Source organism: Orussus abietinus, unplaced genomic scaffold (assembly GCF_000612105.2).
Source record: "Orussus abietinus isolate OABI.00-Male unplaced genomic scaffold, Oabi_2.0 scaffold134, whole genome shotgun sequence".
NCBI classification, from domain to species: Eukaryota; Metazoa; Arthropoda; class Insecta; order Hymenoptera; family Orussidae; genus Orussus; species Orussus abietinus.
In genome coordinates this window covers 205,351-218,210 of record NW_019394377.1, presented here as the reverse complement: position 1 = coordinate 218,210, position 12,860 = coordinate 205,351, and the positions used below count along the sequence as shown (strand labels likewise).

The window sequence follows — 12,860 nt, the reverse complement described above, 5'->3', positions numbered from 1 at the left end:
TACAAATTCTCTTTCGAAAAGTGAAATTTCACGAGCACCGCGTTCTTCCTTCGGGCCCTCGTAATCTCGTGATGAAGCTTCAAATGACTCGGTGCAACCAGTTTGGAGATAAGTTCTATAAATACCTTCTGACGTTTTGATATGTATATATAAATGACACTTTAATGTCACCTTAACGGCGTGTTCCTCCGTCGTCGGGATCGGGAGAGGTGCAGCTCTCGTTTCCTCCGTCCCCCTCTAAGGACGCACGTGCGATCGTAAAGTAGCGCGTGCTATCGTCACGCATCGGCTCGCGCGAGTCTTAGGGTGCCTCCACACATTGTGGTGCGTGACGCGTGATATGTGATTCGTGATGCGCGATGCGTGGTACGTGATTCGCGGCGGCATGGTACGTCTTATGGGCGAATAGTGTGTTTGAACAATGAGAGGGGCTTCATTTCAGTGCCGCATCGACGAGAGAACGTGTCGCCAATGCGGCTAGATTCGTCGAGGCGAGACGCAGAAACGGCTCAATTGGCGGCCGCGGGTATCGGGCACGAAGTTATCGGGCCTCGGGCTCTCCTCTCTCTCTCTCTCGTCACGTCCGGTGGTCGCGAGTCGTGTTTTATCCGCTGCGCATGCGCCTCCGCACACCGGGAACAGGTGTGGGGGGGGGGCACGTGATTCACCGACGTAAGGAAAAACGTAAACGACACTCGTGAGGAAATCTGACCACTACAAAAAAGAAATATGTAAATCGCGAATAAATAAATAAATAAATAGATATATTTGTGACACATATCAATCACGCGCATATATGTGCATGTATATATACATATATATAAGAGAAAAAAAATTCATGGAACCAAAGTATATGTTTAATTCACAGAATAATTATTTTCGGAATTGTCGAAACATTTCTTCGATACCGGTTCAAAGAAATATTCCTCCGGTTCGATGAGACTTCCGTTTGAGGGTAAGCGGAGCAACTTTCCCGTCGTGCTTCCGGTCGCGTGTCCGGGGCTCGAGATTAGCATATCGCCCGGCGATTTCTTCACCCAAGCGGGACCAACATTTCGGCCCTCTAGGCGGCCAGCTAAAAATCTAATAACACCTAAACGCAGCTGGTCGTCGCGTGTCACGACCTCGGCGAGCTCGATGCGTCGGCAGGCACGCTCGGCTTTTCCCGAGCACGCGTGAGCCACGCGCCCGTCGAGGGTTCCTCGGCGGAGAGAGAGAGAGAGAGTAGGCACGATAGGGGAAGCGGCGAGACAGAGAGAGAGGGGGAAGAGGGGCCAGCTGTTGCAGCGAGACTACGCTAGATCAATACTATAATGTCGGAAGGGGTAGGGAGGGGGCGGACAGTCGATATACCCGCGACGGGAAACTGCACCGTACAGTCTGGAGAGGAAGTGTAACATTTTTGAGAAGCTCGACCCTGAAGCCATAAATCCATAAATTACAAAATTTTTCTTGAACCTATGCAGTACACATTTTTTTTTATTTTTTTTTTTTTTCATAAGACTTAAGATGTCTAACCGAAGAATTAGAGTTTCCTCGCGTCGAGACCCGCCTCAAATCTGCACCTCTGTGATTTAATCCAATTTCCGCCGATTTCCGCTATTCACGGTTCAACAGGTCAGCATCCGGACTCACGATATTATCGATAACGACTCGAGTTGACATAGAAACTTCTATACAAAGATTCCTTTATTTTCTGTCAGTCGTGCATAGCATCATCGAGATATCGACGAGACGAGATTCCCATGGCCTTGAGTGAGCCTGAAATGAAAGGAACCGACAAGGGGTGTTCGCCGCATAATAAGCGAAAAAATGGGAACCTCTCCTTCGACCTTGAGATACTAAATTTCCCAATACTCCGTATGACAAAAATCGCATCGATTCGTCAATCGCGCCGATTACGACGAATTTCCAGAGAACTTTCAACCCGCTCATTGATTCCTTCATCGCCGACTTCCGCGTGATCAGTTGACCTTGAAGTATCGAGACATGCGACCGAGTTGTCAATATCGCATGCGAGGTCCTAAGGGGATGTGAAAGTGGCATCCGAAAGCTCAATCGTTCATAAAACTTTTCTTCGAACTGGGTGTCTCAAATCGTTTCATACTTTAAAACGTGAACATGTAGACCCTAAGGTAGGTCCTGCAACTCGCGAAATTTCATTTTTTATAAACCATTTTTAAAATACCTATAAACAAATTTGAAAAGAATTGAAATTTCATGAGTTTCAGGACCTCCCTTATACTCTCCCTATTCACGTTGTAAAGTTTCAAACTATTCGGTAAATCCAGTTGGGAGAAAAGTTTTATAAACAAGACCTCTTCGATGCCACTTTCACATCACCCTAACGAGTGAGCTCGAGAATCGGGAATCCAGGTCGAGGGCAAAAATGGAGCAGGAAGTTCCGCGGGGGCGATTGGCACGCATCGGCGATGAGAAGCGCGGTAAAAAAAAGAAAAGAAAAAAAAAAGATTCATTCAAGATAGCGCGCGGACCGGCAACAGGAGAAAAAGTTCCGGACCGCGTGCGCGCGCGTCGATTGCGCAAGAAAAACTCGGCGGTGGCCGTAAGCGGCCCCCGCGAGGCGCGAGCGCGTCGCGATCGGACATTTCCCCTGTAGCCGGGCGGCCATTGGCGCGCGACGCGCGCAGCGGCCCCGCGATTGGCCGGCTCCAGCGGAAGGCGTCAGGCAGCCCGGCGGCGCTCCCTGCACGTGGTTGCCCCCCTTAAAAGGCCAGACAACCAGGGAGGGCAGAATGAAAGTCGCTGAATCGCGAGGCTCGGGCGTCGCAACGTGGCCGGCGCGGCCTCGTGGCTCCAATCGATTGCTCGATTTTCAGAGCGGCATAAAAGCCGCCTCGCTTCTTATCCCACTTTATCCCCCTTTAAACGGTCTTCCTCAATCGCGTGGATAATTACCGAGAGAGAAAAATTGATTCGAGGAGCGAGCCAACAAGGTTCCTCGACGATAAAATAATCGTAGTGCATGCCGATGAATTTCGGAGTGCCCGACCCGTGCACTCGGGTCGGGCTCTCGAAATGCTCTGACCTCGAAGTGTGTAGCACCTAGTCACGTGACTCCCCCCTCTCCTGGCCACTCAATTGCCCCGCGACGCGCGCCAATCGAATCCGCCGTGATTCCCGCGAAATTATGCGTGTTCATCGACTCGAGAGAGGGAGAGAGAGGAGAGGAGGAGTTCTTGGCGATGACGCGACAACCTCGTAGTTGTAATTTTAGCGTTTCGTTGCGTGTAAACCGCGCGTTACGTCGTATTTCTGGCGCCGACGAGAGCGTCGCGGGACTCATCCGAAAACCTCGCAAACCGGGAGCGCATTAGCATATTTATAAACATCTCTTTCTTCCTTTTTCTCTTTTCTTTCCCCCGGATCTCGCAGATTCGTAATTACTATATCGAGCGCAGTATCCTTGTCGGATCTCCGCCAATAAATGAAGCCTCGGCGTACGGGGAAATCCAATCAGTGCCCGCGGATTAAATTACGTCCCGTGTGTAATAAATTGAAATCCGTCAAAACGGCGGAATATCACATCCGCGTAGGACTCTGCATTTTAAGCCAAGGCCTAATTTAAGTCAGGAGCGGTTGCCAAGTGACGACTCCGCCGGAATTACTTCCAAGAGGATGATCGTACTCTCTCTCTTTTCCCTCTCAAGAGAAGCACCTCGACCGTCGAATTAAGCCTCGCCCTCGTCTTCGGTATCGCGGGGCAAATGGGAGGCAGGGGTCAGCGACTTCTCTATCACGGGGATCGTTATATAATCGGTCGATTCGCGGTCCGCTTCCAGGGCCGATCTCCGTTAACAGCAGATACCTCGCGAGTAGGGCCATAATTACCATCCTAAAGCCACCTCTCTATCCCAAATCCCGAAAATCAATCCCCTTGGAAGAAAAATGCTGCAACTCCTCGCGCGACGTTCCACGTCGCCGGCCGGTTAATCGCCCGTTGTGATTCGCGACAAAAAGTGCGCTTATCGAACGGTTCCGGGAACCTGGGTTTACCTCCTACAAAGACAGGTCCTAAATGACAAGTGGGAGATAACGCGTATCGAGATAGACCCCTGAGACCGATTCAGGTAGACCCGCACCTGCAGGCTGGCGATAGACGCCGCGCCGGGGACTAGCACGTCGCCCTAACCTCAAAACCTCGCCGACTGTTCGCGGCGTCCGAGGGGTCGCCTCGTGGGGATTATGTCACGCATCTCGGGTCTACTCACGTTGTTCGGCGTGCTGGAGTTGGCGATGCTCGAGAGAAAGTCATGGCTGACACGCGAGCTCTGCGAGGTCCCGCTGTCGCTGGACACGCTCGAGCTGTCGTACAGCACGTCGGACACGTCGAGCTTCATGTCGGCGGCGTTCCTCGTCCCGCGGCGAACTTCGGGCGGCGCCCCTCGGCTCCCTGTTCCTTCCGTTAGACCGGCCGCGTGCAGCTCGCGAACCGGCCACCTCGCTTCTGGAAACTCTTGCGTGAAACTGGCCGCGATGACTCACCGCGGGGAATACCTCTCGCGCTCTCTCGCGCTCGCCTCGGCTCGGCCGGCGCCGACTCGCCGAGCCGGTGATGTCATTCGCTATTCCCGGCGGCGCGCCGACCAATCGGAGCGAGGGACGCGCGCCTGCCCAGGGGCGCACTCTCGCGGCGCCCGCCGGGCGCCATGGACGTGGGCAAAGAATTCAGAAGTCCCGTAGAAGCCCAGATCCTATGTTTGCTTGATGCTCTAAAAGTTGGCTAACAAACCAGAAGTGGGGGGAAAAAGAGATCGCATGTGTTAGCCAACGATATCTCACATACGGGAGGAAGAGAGACGCATATAGAAAGGTGAGTATTATGGGTAAGATCAGGTAAGTACAATACGTCAAGTAATATACGTGGTTTTTTACACGTATATTACCCCAAACTATACGTGCAAAGCGCATGCGCAATATCGTCAATAACCAATGCGAGTCCACCTATTTACCTCTAAGAGAGATTCTCATTCGCTATTAAGGGGATTGCGCTTTACGCCTCCACAAATCCGCGCACATTCGAAATCAGTCTTGGGAATTTCAAATGTATGCATATATGTGCATTTGACGTTTGTTTATAACGGCTGATAACGGCTACTTGAAGTCGTAAGATTCGTAATATTTGTATCAAAATGTATGAAGGTGGAAGACCAAAAGGTGAATTACGGGATGAAACAAATGGGCAAGATGGATGTTTATAACCTAGCGGATGCCGCATGCTCTACGTCTTGTCCGCCATATTTGATACGTTTTTTACGGTAACCTACTTGATTCACGCAATATACATAAAAAACTTCGAAACATGAGGAATTACCAACTCCTCGTAATTGGAAGGTGGCGTCGGATAAGGTATCGAAATCTAATTGAATTGTTTCTACTGACGGAGTAGGAGGATGTGAGACTTCGCTCCTCGCCATTGCGATAACACAGTCTGCGGAACTTCCTCCTAGCTCCAGTCGTTTCCGAGTACTTCACTCGTCCGGTGATACTTATTCGTCCGGAGTGAACGACCCGTGATTCACCTGTTCCGGAAGGGATTTCCCAGGTCGCGAATCGCGTTTCACTTGGCGCGGCGCAGGTGGGTGCGCGCGCACTCGCTCGGAAGTCCTCTCCAGTGGCGCCGCCGCGCGTCGGAAACTCGAAGGAGATTCCGGACCGCTTCCGAGAACCGCGGGTGAGTCACGGCGCAGGTCGCGTGGGCGGCGAACGGGGTAGCCGGAACACATCAAACGAGATGCGTGACTCACCGATTCGATATGTCGGATATTCGAGCGTGTTAACCCGCGGAGCACCGTACAATTGCACGTATCCTGTCGCAAATCACTATGCCGCGGATCACTGCGCAGCAGGTGGTTTGGCAAAAACCGCCGCGTCGTGAGTAACACATTCAGAAGATTATTGCGGTTTTTATATTTAAGACTCGACGCTTCAACGTTAACGTGATATAGAATCTTAAATACGGACTTTTCGATGCACCCTGATGAGAATAATTATTTCATTTAGCTTTCTGTTTCATGTAGACGAGTTCATTCAAGATGGAAAAGAAGCACATTTGGGAGATTCCCTTGTACGAGTTCAAAGTGGACCGGAAGGCAGCTGGAGTGGTTCGCAGTATCGACAACGCATTAGTCGTTATTGAAAGGGAAGAAGAAAACAAAAAACAGAGGAAGGTCAAATCTTAATTGCAAAAACAGGAATATCATTTTCTGGACACTCTAATTAAATTTCACTCGTGGGTAATTTAAGCGTTCTTATTTCAATGAATTCCAATGACCCGTTGGCGTGATTGTAATGACAGACGGAGTATAGGAAATGTTTAAATCCGCAGGACCTGCATCCACGATGCCACGGATCGCAGGATCATTCGTGGAAGACGTCGTCGAGGAGGACCGGGTCCCTTTACGGGCATGCCGGCGTGCTTGGGAAACCGAGAGGCTGACATTCACCTGCTTAGTCGGCTGACCACGATCAAATTCGAATAGACAGCCGGCCGACGTCCTTGAGCTAGCTTTTGCCTGCCAAGGACTCGAGTTAACCCCATATAGGAGAGTACATCGGCTGTCGAAGAAAGAAAATGGTAGCGAGGAATGTCATTGCCGCTTCGTAAATCGTCTCGCCACGAGGACCGTACGAGTCTCATGCACGGAAGGCTGCATACAAGTGCGACCACGCCACTTGCAAACGGCGTTATGCGTGTACACCCGTACATACGTTCCTCGCTGCGAAAGGCGCCGATCTCGCGAGTCGGAAAATACGGTCCAGCCTTGAATCGGCGATTCTCGAGGCTGGGAAACCGCGCGTCGTCAGACGGAAGACGTCACTCGGTCTCTGGCGGCATCTCTATCAGCGATTTTCTTTGTTTTCACCGTGATAATGGGCAGCGTAAACACGCATGACATAACGAAACGATCTCTCTACTATTGTACCATAACGTTGAATTTATGCGAGCGAACTCAGGCGCGCGCTTGTTTTTTTTCTTTTTTTTTTTCGCGCCGCATCGAGGCATATCGGCGGCCCGCAATAAATTGCGAAATTAATAACGCGAGTCCTCGCCCGGTTATCTTATCGCCGCTATTTCGGGGCGTGTTGGTTCGACACTTACGTCGTTCGCCGAAAATACGCCAACCGAGCGGAGAGCCTACAAAAGAGAACCCCGCGACTCCGGTCGCCGTTCCGCCGTGATTCGCTCGAATAAATTCAGATTAGACGGGAATTGCCGGCGAACGCCGAGACCGCTTACTTGTCTCGACGATCGCGCACTTTTATGCGTAGTTATCTAGAATTTAAGATTACGTGATGTTAGAGATTTATTGTATCTCATTCGGGGGAACGGTTGTGCGTTATGCGGTATGTCTGCGCGGGTCCGAGGTACGAGCTTCCGGCGTCACCTGAGAATCTCTCGGCTTAGCCCTATTCGTGACGCGAGCGATTTGCGACCATTTGCGTCACCGTTCGCCGCGCTCGCTGAGTTTGCGGAGTTTTTCCAGGACAAAGGAGGAAAGCCCGCTAACCGGCTCGCCTCGCGGAATACGAAGCGAAATCGAGCGCAGTTGGACTATGGCCTGCAGCTGGTTCCCGGGAATGTGCCGCACAAGATGTAACGATATATAGTCCTAATGAGTCAACCCTGTGCGGGTGCACGCACGTGTGTTTCAGCTGAGACGTACGGCTTGCAAAATACCGGAGACAAAGCCGAGATTACGCGCGCCGTCCTGCGACTTTCCGTTTCTGTGCGACGAGATAGGAGATTTCGTCCGGGAGATCCTCGCTTTGCTCAAAACCCGTGATGGAATCGAAAGACACGTATCGTGGAAGTCTAAGGGAAAAGAAAGACTTTGGGATTTTCATTTGGCAAACAAAAGTCAGTATCAAGAGCCATTGTCACGATGCGTAATCTTCCCTCACCAGAGAACGGGTAGGGTCATCCTTGTCGTAGAGTGAAGTATTTTGCGAATCTAGTGGGACAAATCCATGAAAATCATAATTATAGGACGCACTTCTTATTTCTTAAGTTTCGCTCTCATACATCATTTTGTTAAGCGAGATGCGTTAAACTGTGCTTTTGGTTTCACATCCTAAGTTCTCTTTCGTTTCTCCGTTACCAAGGAAAGAGAGTTGCGTATCACGTTAAGCGTTTGCCATGTATGGCTTGCATCCGGTTAGAGGGGAAGAAAAAAAAATGTCGCAGCCCGGAGAACAAAGATTTCAGGCGTTCATTGAAATTCAAAATCCAAGTCGAATAAAGGAGCCCGGGCGCGGCCTACGACGCACTCGTAGATTTCGGGACGTATGGCTCCCTTTGTGCTTTTCCTTTATTCCGTCTGCCCACCGCAGACGGTGGTCAAAGATAAGGAAACAACGACGACACCCTCATTCTCCGACGGTTTCTTTGTGCGGCTCGCGTGCGCCTCTAATCCTACGAGCCATTGTATGCAAACCACGAGTAATTTAATCATTTCATATTCTCAGGACGCGCTCCAAAACTTGACGCTGTCCGACAGGGCTCGAATGGAACTGGATTTGAATTAGGCATTTGGATAGAATTCAGCAGAGCTTGGGACATCTTTTGTTTCAACCCAGAGGAAGATCATGAAAAAGAAAGGGTTATTGAAATTGTTCATCTATATCGTTGGACACTTGTGGATGTAACTTAAGAGCGCTTCCATTTTGTACCGTGTAAATAAGAACGAAAGTTAGATCAATTAAGATTTTCTATTGTTTCTTTGTTATAAAAGCTGATGCAAGCAGTGAGTAAGGTCGGAGACATGTTGCAAATGTTTTAGCTTCGTGCCAAGCACTGGCTCGTACAGCGAGACACGGAATCTTAAACAATTGGCGATAAGGAACGCTGCAGCTCATTTAATGTTACGATTTTAAGTTTTCTTTCTTTTTTTTTTTTTCGTCTGGGTTTGTCGTTCCTATGCGATTATATGAGCCGCAGTTTGTGTTGTTTTAGATATATGATACGATGGAATTTTTGTTGCATAAGTTTCTTTTATTTTAAAGGTACAAAACACACGGCCTCTGTTATTGATTCTATCGGGGTTGTCATATATAATACTGTTTAATCTAAACTTTCTCACTGGTATCACATTTCTATAACTTAAGGCACAAGTAGTATTGTTATTACAAGCTCTTAAGACGCTGACATGTCTCTTACTTTATTGTTGAAACATTCTTCCAAATTGAGAAAAAAAAAACTAATAAAACACTTTTGTGAATAATTAACGTAAAATAAAACCAGTATTTATGACAAAGGCTTTCGTGCAGAATCTCTTTCATACGTAAAAAAAAATATTTGTCATGTCATCGATGTGTAGAATAAAAGTTGAACTGAAATGATTTTTAATAACGGTGTAGATTAAAGTCGTATGTCATGTATAAGTTGTAAGCTCGGAAGTATCAATTAAATATAGAAAGTCTTCGTGGAGCACTTTAAATTAACGTTAAAAATAGCATTAGCTGTAAAATGTTTGCTGCAAACATTTGTCTTAATAACCATAAAAGTATAACAATATAGGATATATTATAAACTGGGTAATCCAGGTCTCTCTTTACAAAAAAGTATTGGCTTTAAACTTAAAAATAACATAAGTGTAATGATTATCACAAAAATGTAGACTTTCAATCTTTTTGTTCAGTTAGCAAATCAGATCGTTCAACTACTAAGTCATGGTTATCGATTTGCTCAAAAGTTTCATTGATGGACTGAGCCCACTGTATTAACGTTTCCTCATTTGTTACATCTTCGTCTTCTGGCTGCGAATAGGTAAGCTTCCTCCTTTTTGGTACAGGTCCCTCTTCCTCTCCTTTATTATCATCATTATCATCATGCGGAATATCTTCATCTACTTTGCCTTCGTCTTCTTCTTCATTATGTTCTCTTAAGAAACTGAGATTAACTGCCCTCTTTCGTTTGTAGCAACTTATTGGTGGCTAAGAAAGTAAGTATAAATAACTAACAATTATTCATAAATGGTAGTGTTAAAGATAAATATAGCAGGACAATTTCTTACCTTTAAAAAGTGTGTGGGTTCCAAGTCAGGAAACAAAGGAGTTTCTAATAGTAAGTTTTCCTCTGATTTCTGCTCTTCTTTAGATAAGATGTCAAAGGTGTTGGAAAACGTGTTGGATTCCAATATATTTGGTACAGTGACTTTATTAACTTTTTCAATAACTTTATTGTCCTTAGTTTCATTGTGTATTGTTGAAGACTTTGGAGATCCAGCTATTGTTTGATTTATAGAGGGTGACTGTAAAGATAATGCGTTTTTGATGAAGGCACGACGGTCATTTGTATGTGTTAGATTTATATTTTTCTCCTGAAGTACTTTTTTAGACAATGTTTTTTGTTTCTGTGTTTTTACTATTGGAGAAAAATCGATATTCAAGTCATATTCGAATCCGAAAGCTTCTTCTACTCCTGGTTCTTTTCGAGTCTTCTGTTTGAATTTACTTCTCGCTGGGGTAGAGTGCAGATCCATGAAAATCCCATGTTCCGTTTTGATGTTGGTAACCTCTGGTAGTTCAGCTATATTTAGAAAATTATTTAAGTTTGTTTGCTTCAAGATTCTCGAATCGGTTAATACCATGGCTGTTGTATTTTCTTTATCAGTAGAGTTAGAATTTTGGGAACAGGATGTATCCATGAGAGCAAAATGTTCTCTTTGTAATCTAGGAGTACTACACTTTGGATTTACATTTTCTTTGTCACAATCGTTTTCAATCAGATCATGCACATGAGTTACTGAATTATTGGAGTTGACTTCGCCACTGTTATTAGCAGAAATTGAACATTTCTGTATACTAGAAATTTCGTTCTTCGATACCAAGGGTGAACCATTAACCGATTCATTTTTCTTACAATTTTGTTTGTCTAGCACTTTTGGTGAATTTGCATTTTCATCATTTATCTCGTTACTTAACTTTCTTTCACATGTCGGCAGATCGTTGTCTGTTGAGCCAGACGTAGATTTATTATGGGGAGGCAAACAGGTTTTTATTATCGTTCTTTGGAGAATGGAAAAAGAAAGAGGAGAGAATGCGATGCAAGGTGGGTATCTCCATGGTTTTGATGCATCGAAAGATGATAAAATACTATTATTTAAAAGCGTTACTCTATCAGGGGCTGTGTAACCACTGGTGGAAACACTTTGCGCCCTGGAATGATGCTCTGCCTTTGCATCATATACTGGAGGTAATTGTGTTCTATGTTCATCTTTTCTCAGTTTTTTTATAGGAACAGCTTTCCGTTTTGGTGTAGTCGTTTGCCGTAAAGCAATGTCTGCCTGACATCGGATGTCACTCACAGCTGAGGAAGTAGAATCTACATTAGGAACTTTTGTACTTTTTACTTTCAGAATTTTTACATTTGTGGCAGCTTTTCGTGCACTTAGAAATTTCTTTATCGCTACACTCATTCTAGGCGCTCTTCTTTTTTTAAATTTCTTCTCCTCTGGGAAATCATATACCAAACTTCTATCGGCTACATTCTCCTCGGGCAGTTTAGCGCCTTTGTAAATCGGTGTCTTTTTGACATTTGATATCTCTACTTTATCAGCTGTAATACTGTCGCTTAATTCAGTTTTTGAAGCTGTCTTTGTAGCAGCCTTCTTTTTACGTTGACTATCCAATGTCTGCTTAGCAAACGAGTCCTCTAACTTTGCCTGTCGTAAACCATTCTTTAGCCTATTTTCTTCTGAATCAGTTTCGACACTTTCCTTTATATTCTTCCGCACCTCCTTCTTTTTCGTTTTACCTGGCAGGTTTTCCGTGTTTGCAGTAGTAATTTTCCTTTTCTTTAATGGTACATTTTCCGATGACTTTTTTGTTATTTCTATAGTTGGCAGGTTTTCAGTATTTACTTCAGTATTTTTCCTTTTATTCAGTAGTACGTTTTCTGGTGATTTACTCTTCATTCCATTGCTTCCCTTGAGCGATGACCCTTTCTTCGATGTCTCTTTTCCTGTCTTTTTCGAAGCACTAGTCTTCTCATTGTCATTTTTTCTTTTATTTCTCAAATGCCTAATTTGAGGTTTTGAGTCCTTAGGAGATGCATTAAGGGTCGCATTAACACTTTTTTTAGCTGTTTTACGAATAACTTTGGTTACTGTCTGTTTCTCTGTTACCTTTTCGACAGCTACACGTTTTCGAGTTTTTGACATGACTTATGTTTTACGCAGATTCATAGAAAGCAGAGTCAAATTGTCTACACGTTAATTACTTCATCTACATCTTGCTTTAACACTTGTCAGCACGTTGCATACAATTCGCAAAACTTATGCGTTTACCGCGTTTTTCGAGAGAGCCACAAACAAAGCTACGTGCACGTTTATACTTGTCGATTGGATACAATTGGATAGATAACCCGACCTAGAGATGAGTTGGGAGATTGCTCACGGGCAGGATCGTGTGATCGATCCTGTGCTGCCCTCTGGTTTCGTACGTTAGCTTTCACCGTTTTTTGCCCCCAAGGGCGGCGCAACGAATTTCTGATAGAAGCTCGCGCACTCTCGATGGCGGTACCATCTACCAGTCGCCATTGGCGGCTCACGTACTCGTGATGGTAATACCATGATGCGGCAGTTGACGGTGGTGGCTTACCTACGCTTACCGATACTGCTCGCTTTTGATGGTACGGGAAGAACACTCGTGACGTTCCATTTGACTTTATCTACTAATCTACTACTATTAAGTACATTGTTGCCTCGAAGTCGACGTGACCGCGTTGAAAAACGCTCGGTAACGCTCAAAAACGGTCTTAAAACGCTCGAAACCGCTCTGAAAATGATTGAGAAACGCTCGAAAACGTTCAAAAACGGTCGAAAAACGCTCGATAA

General features: G+C 46.0%; 2 protein-coding genes and 1 long non-coding RNA gene across 4 annotated transcripts in view; 1 reads left to right on the top strand and 2 right to left on the bottom strand.

Moving 5' to 3' along the window:
* LOC105695282 (transcription factor kayak) overlaps positions 1-4,476 on the bottom strand; it is a 33,138-nt gene extending 28,662 nt beyond the window's left edge. The window contains exon 1 of the mRNA XM_012416717.2: positions 4,233-4,476. Within this exon, the coding sequence (XP_012272140.1) occupies positions 4,233-4,361 (129 nt within the window). The 5' untranslated portion in view covers positions 4,362-4,476. The remainder of the gene's footprint in view (positions 1-4,232) is intronic.
* Positions 4,477-5,533: 1,057 nt separating this feature from the next.
* On the top strand, positions 5,534-8,784 carry LOC105695366. 2 transcript variants are annotated; one of them, XR_001103624.1, is made up of 3 exons: positions 5,534-5,895; positions 6,042-6,253; positions 6,350-8,784. It is a non-coding gene; the product is annotated as an uncharacterized LOC105695366 (long non-coding RNA). The 2 variants fall into 2 exon arrangements; XR_001103623.1 differs by having other exon boundaries at positions 6,042-6,257.
* Positions 8,785-9,147: 363 nt separating this feature from the next.
* Positions 9,148-12,362, bottom strand: LOC105695365. The gene is made up of 2 exons (XM_012416876.2): positions 10,038-12,362; positions 9,148-9,957 (listed from the first exon to the last, which is right to left on the bottom strand). Exons 1-2 carry the CDS (start codon positions 12,183-12,185, stop codon positions 9,646-9,648), a joined length of 2,460 nt encoding a protein of 819 aa, XP_012272299.1. The 5' UTR covers positions 12,186-12,362; the 3' UTR covers positions 9,148-9,645.
* Positions 12,363-12,860: the final 498 nt, after the last annotated feature.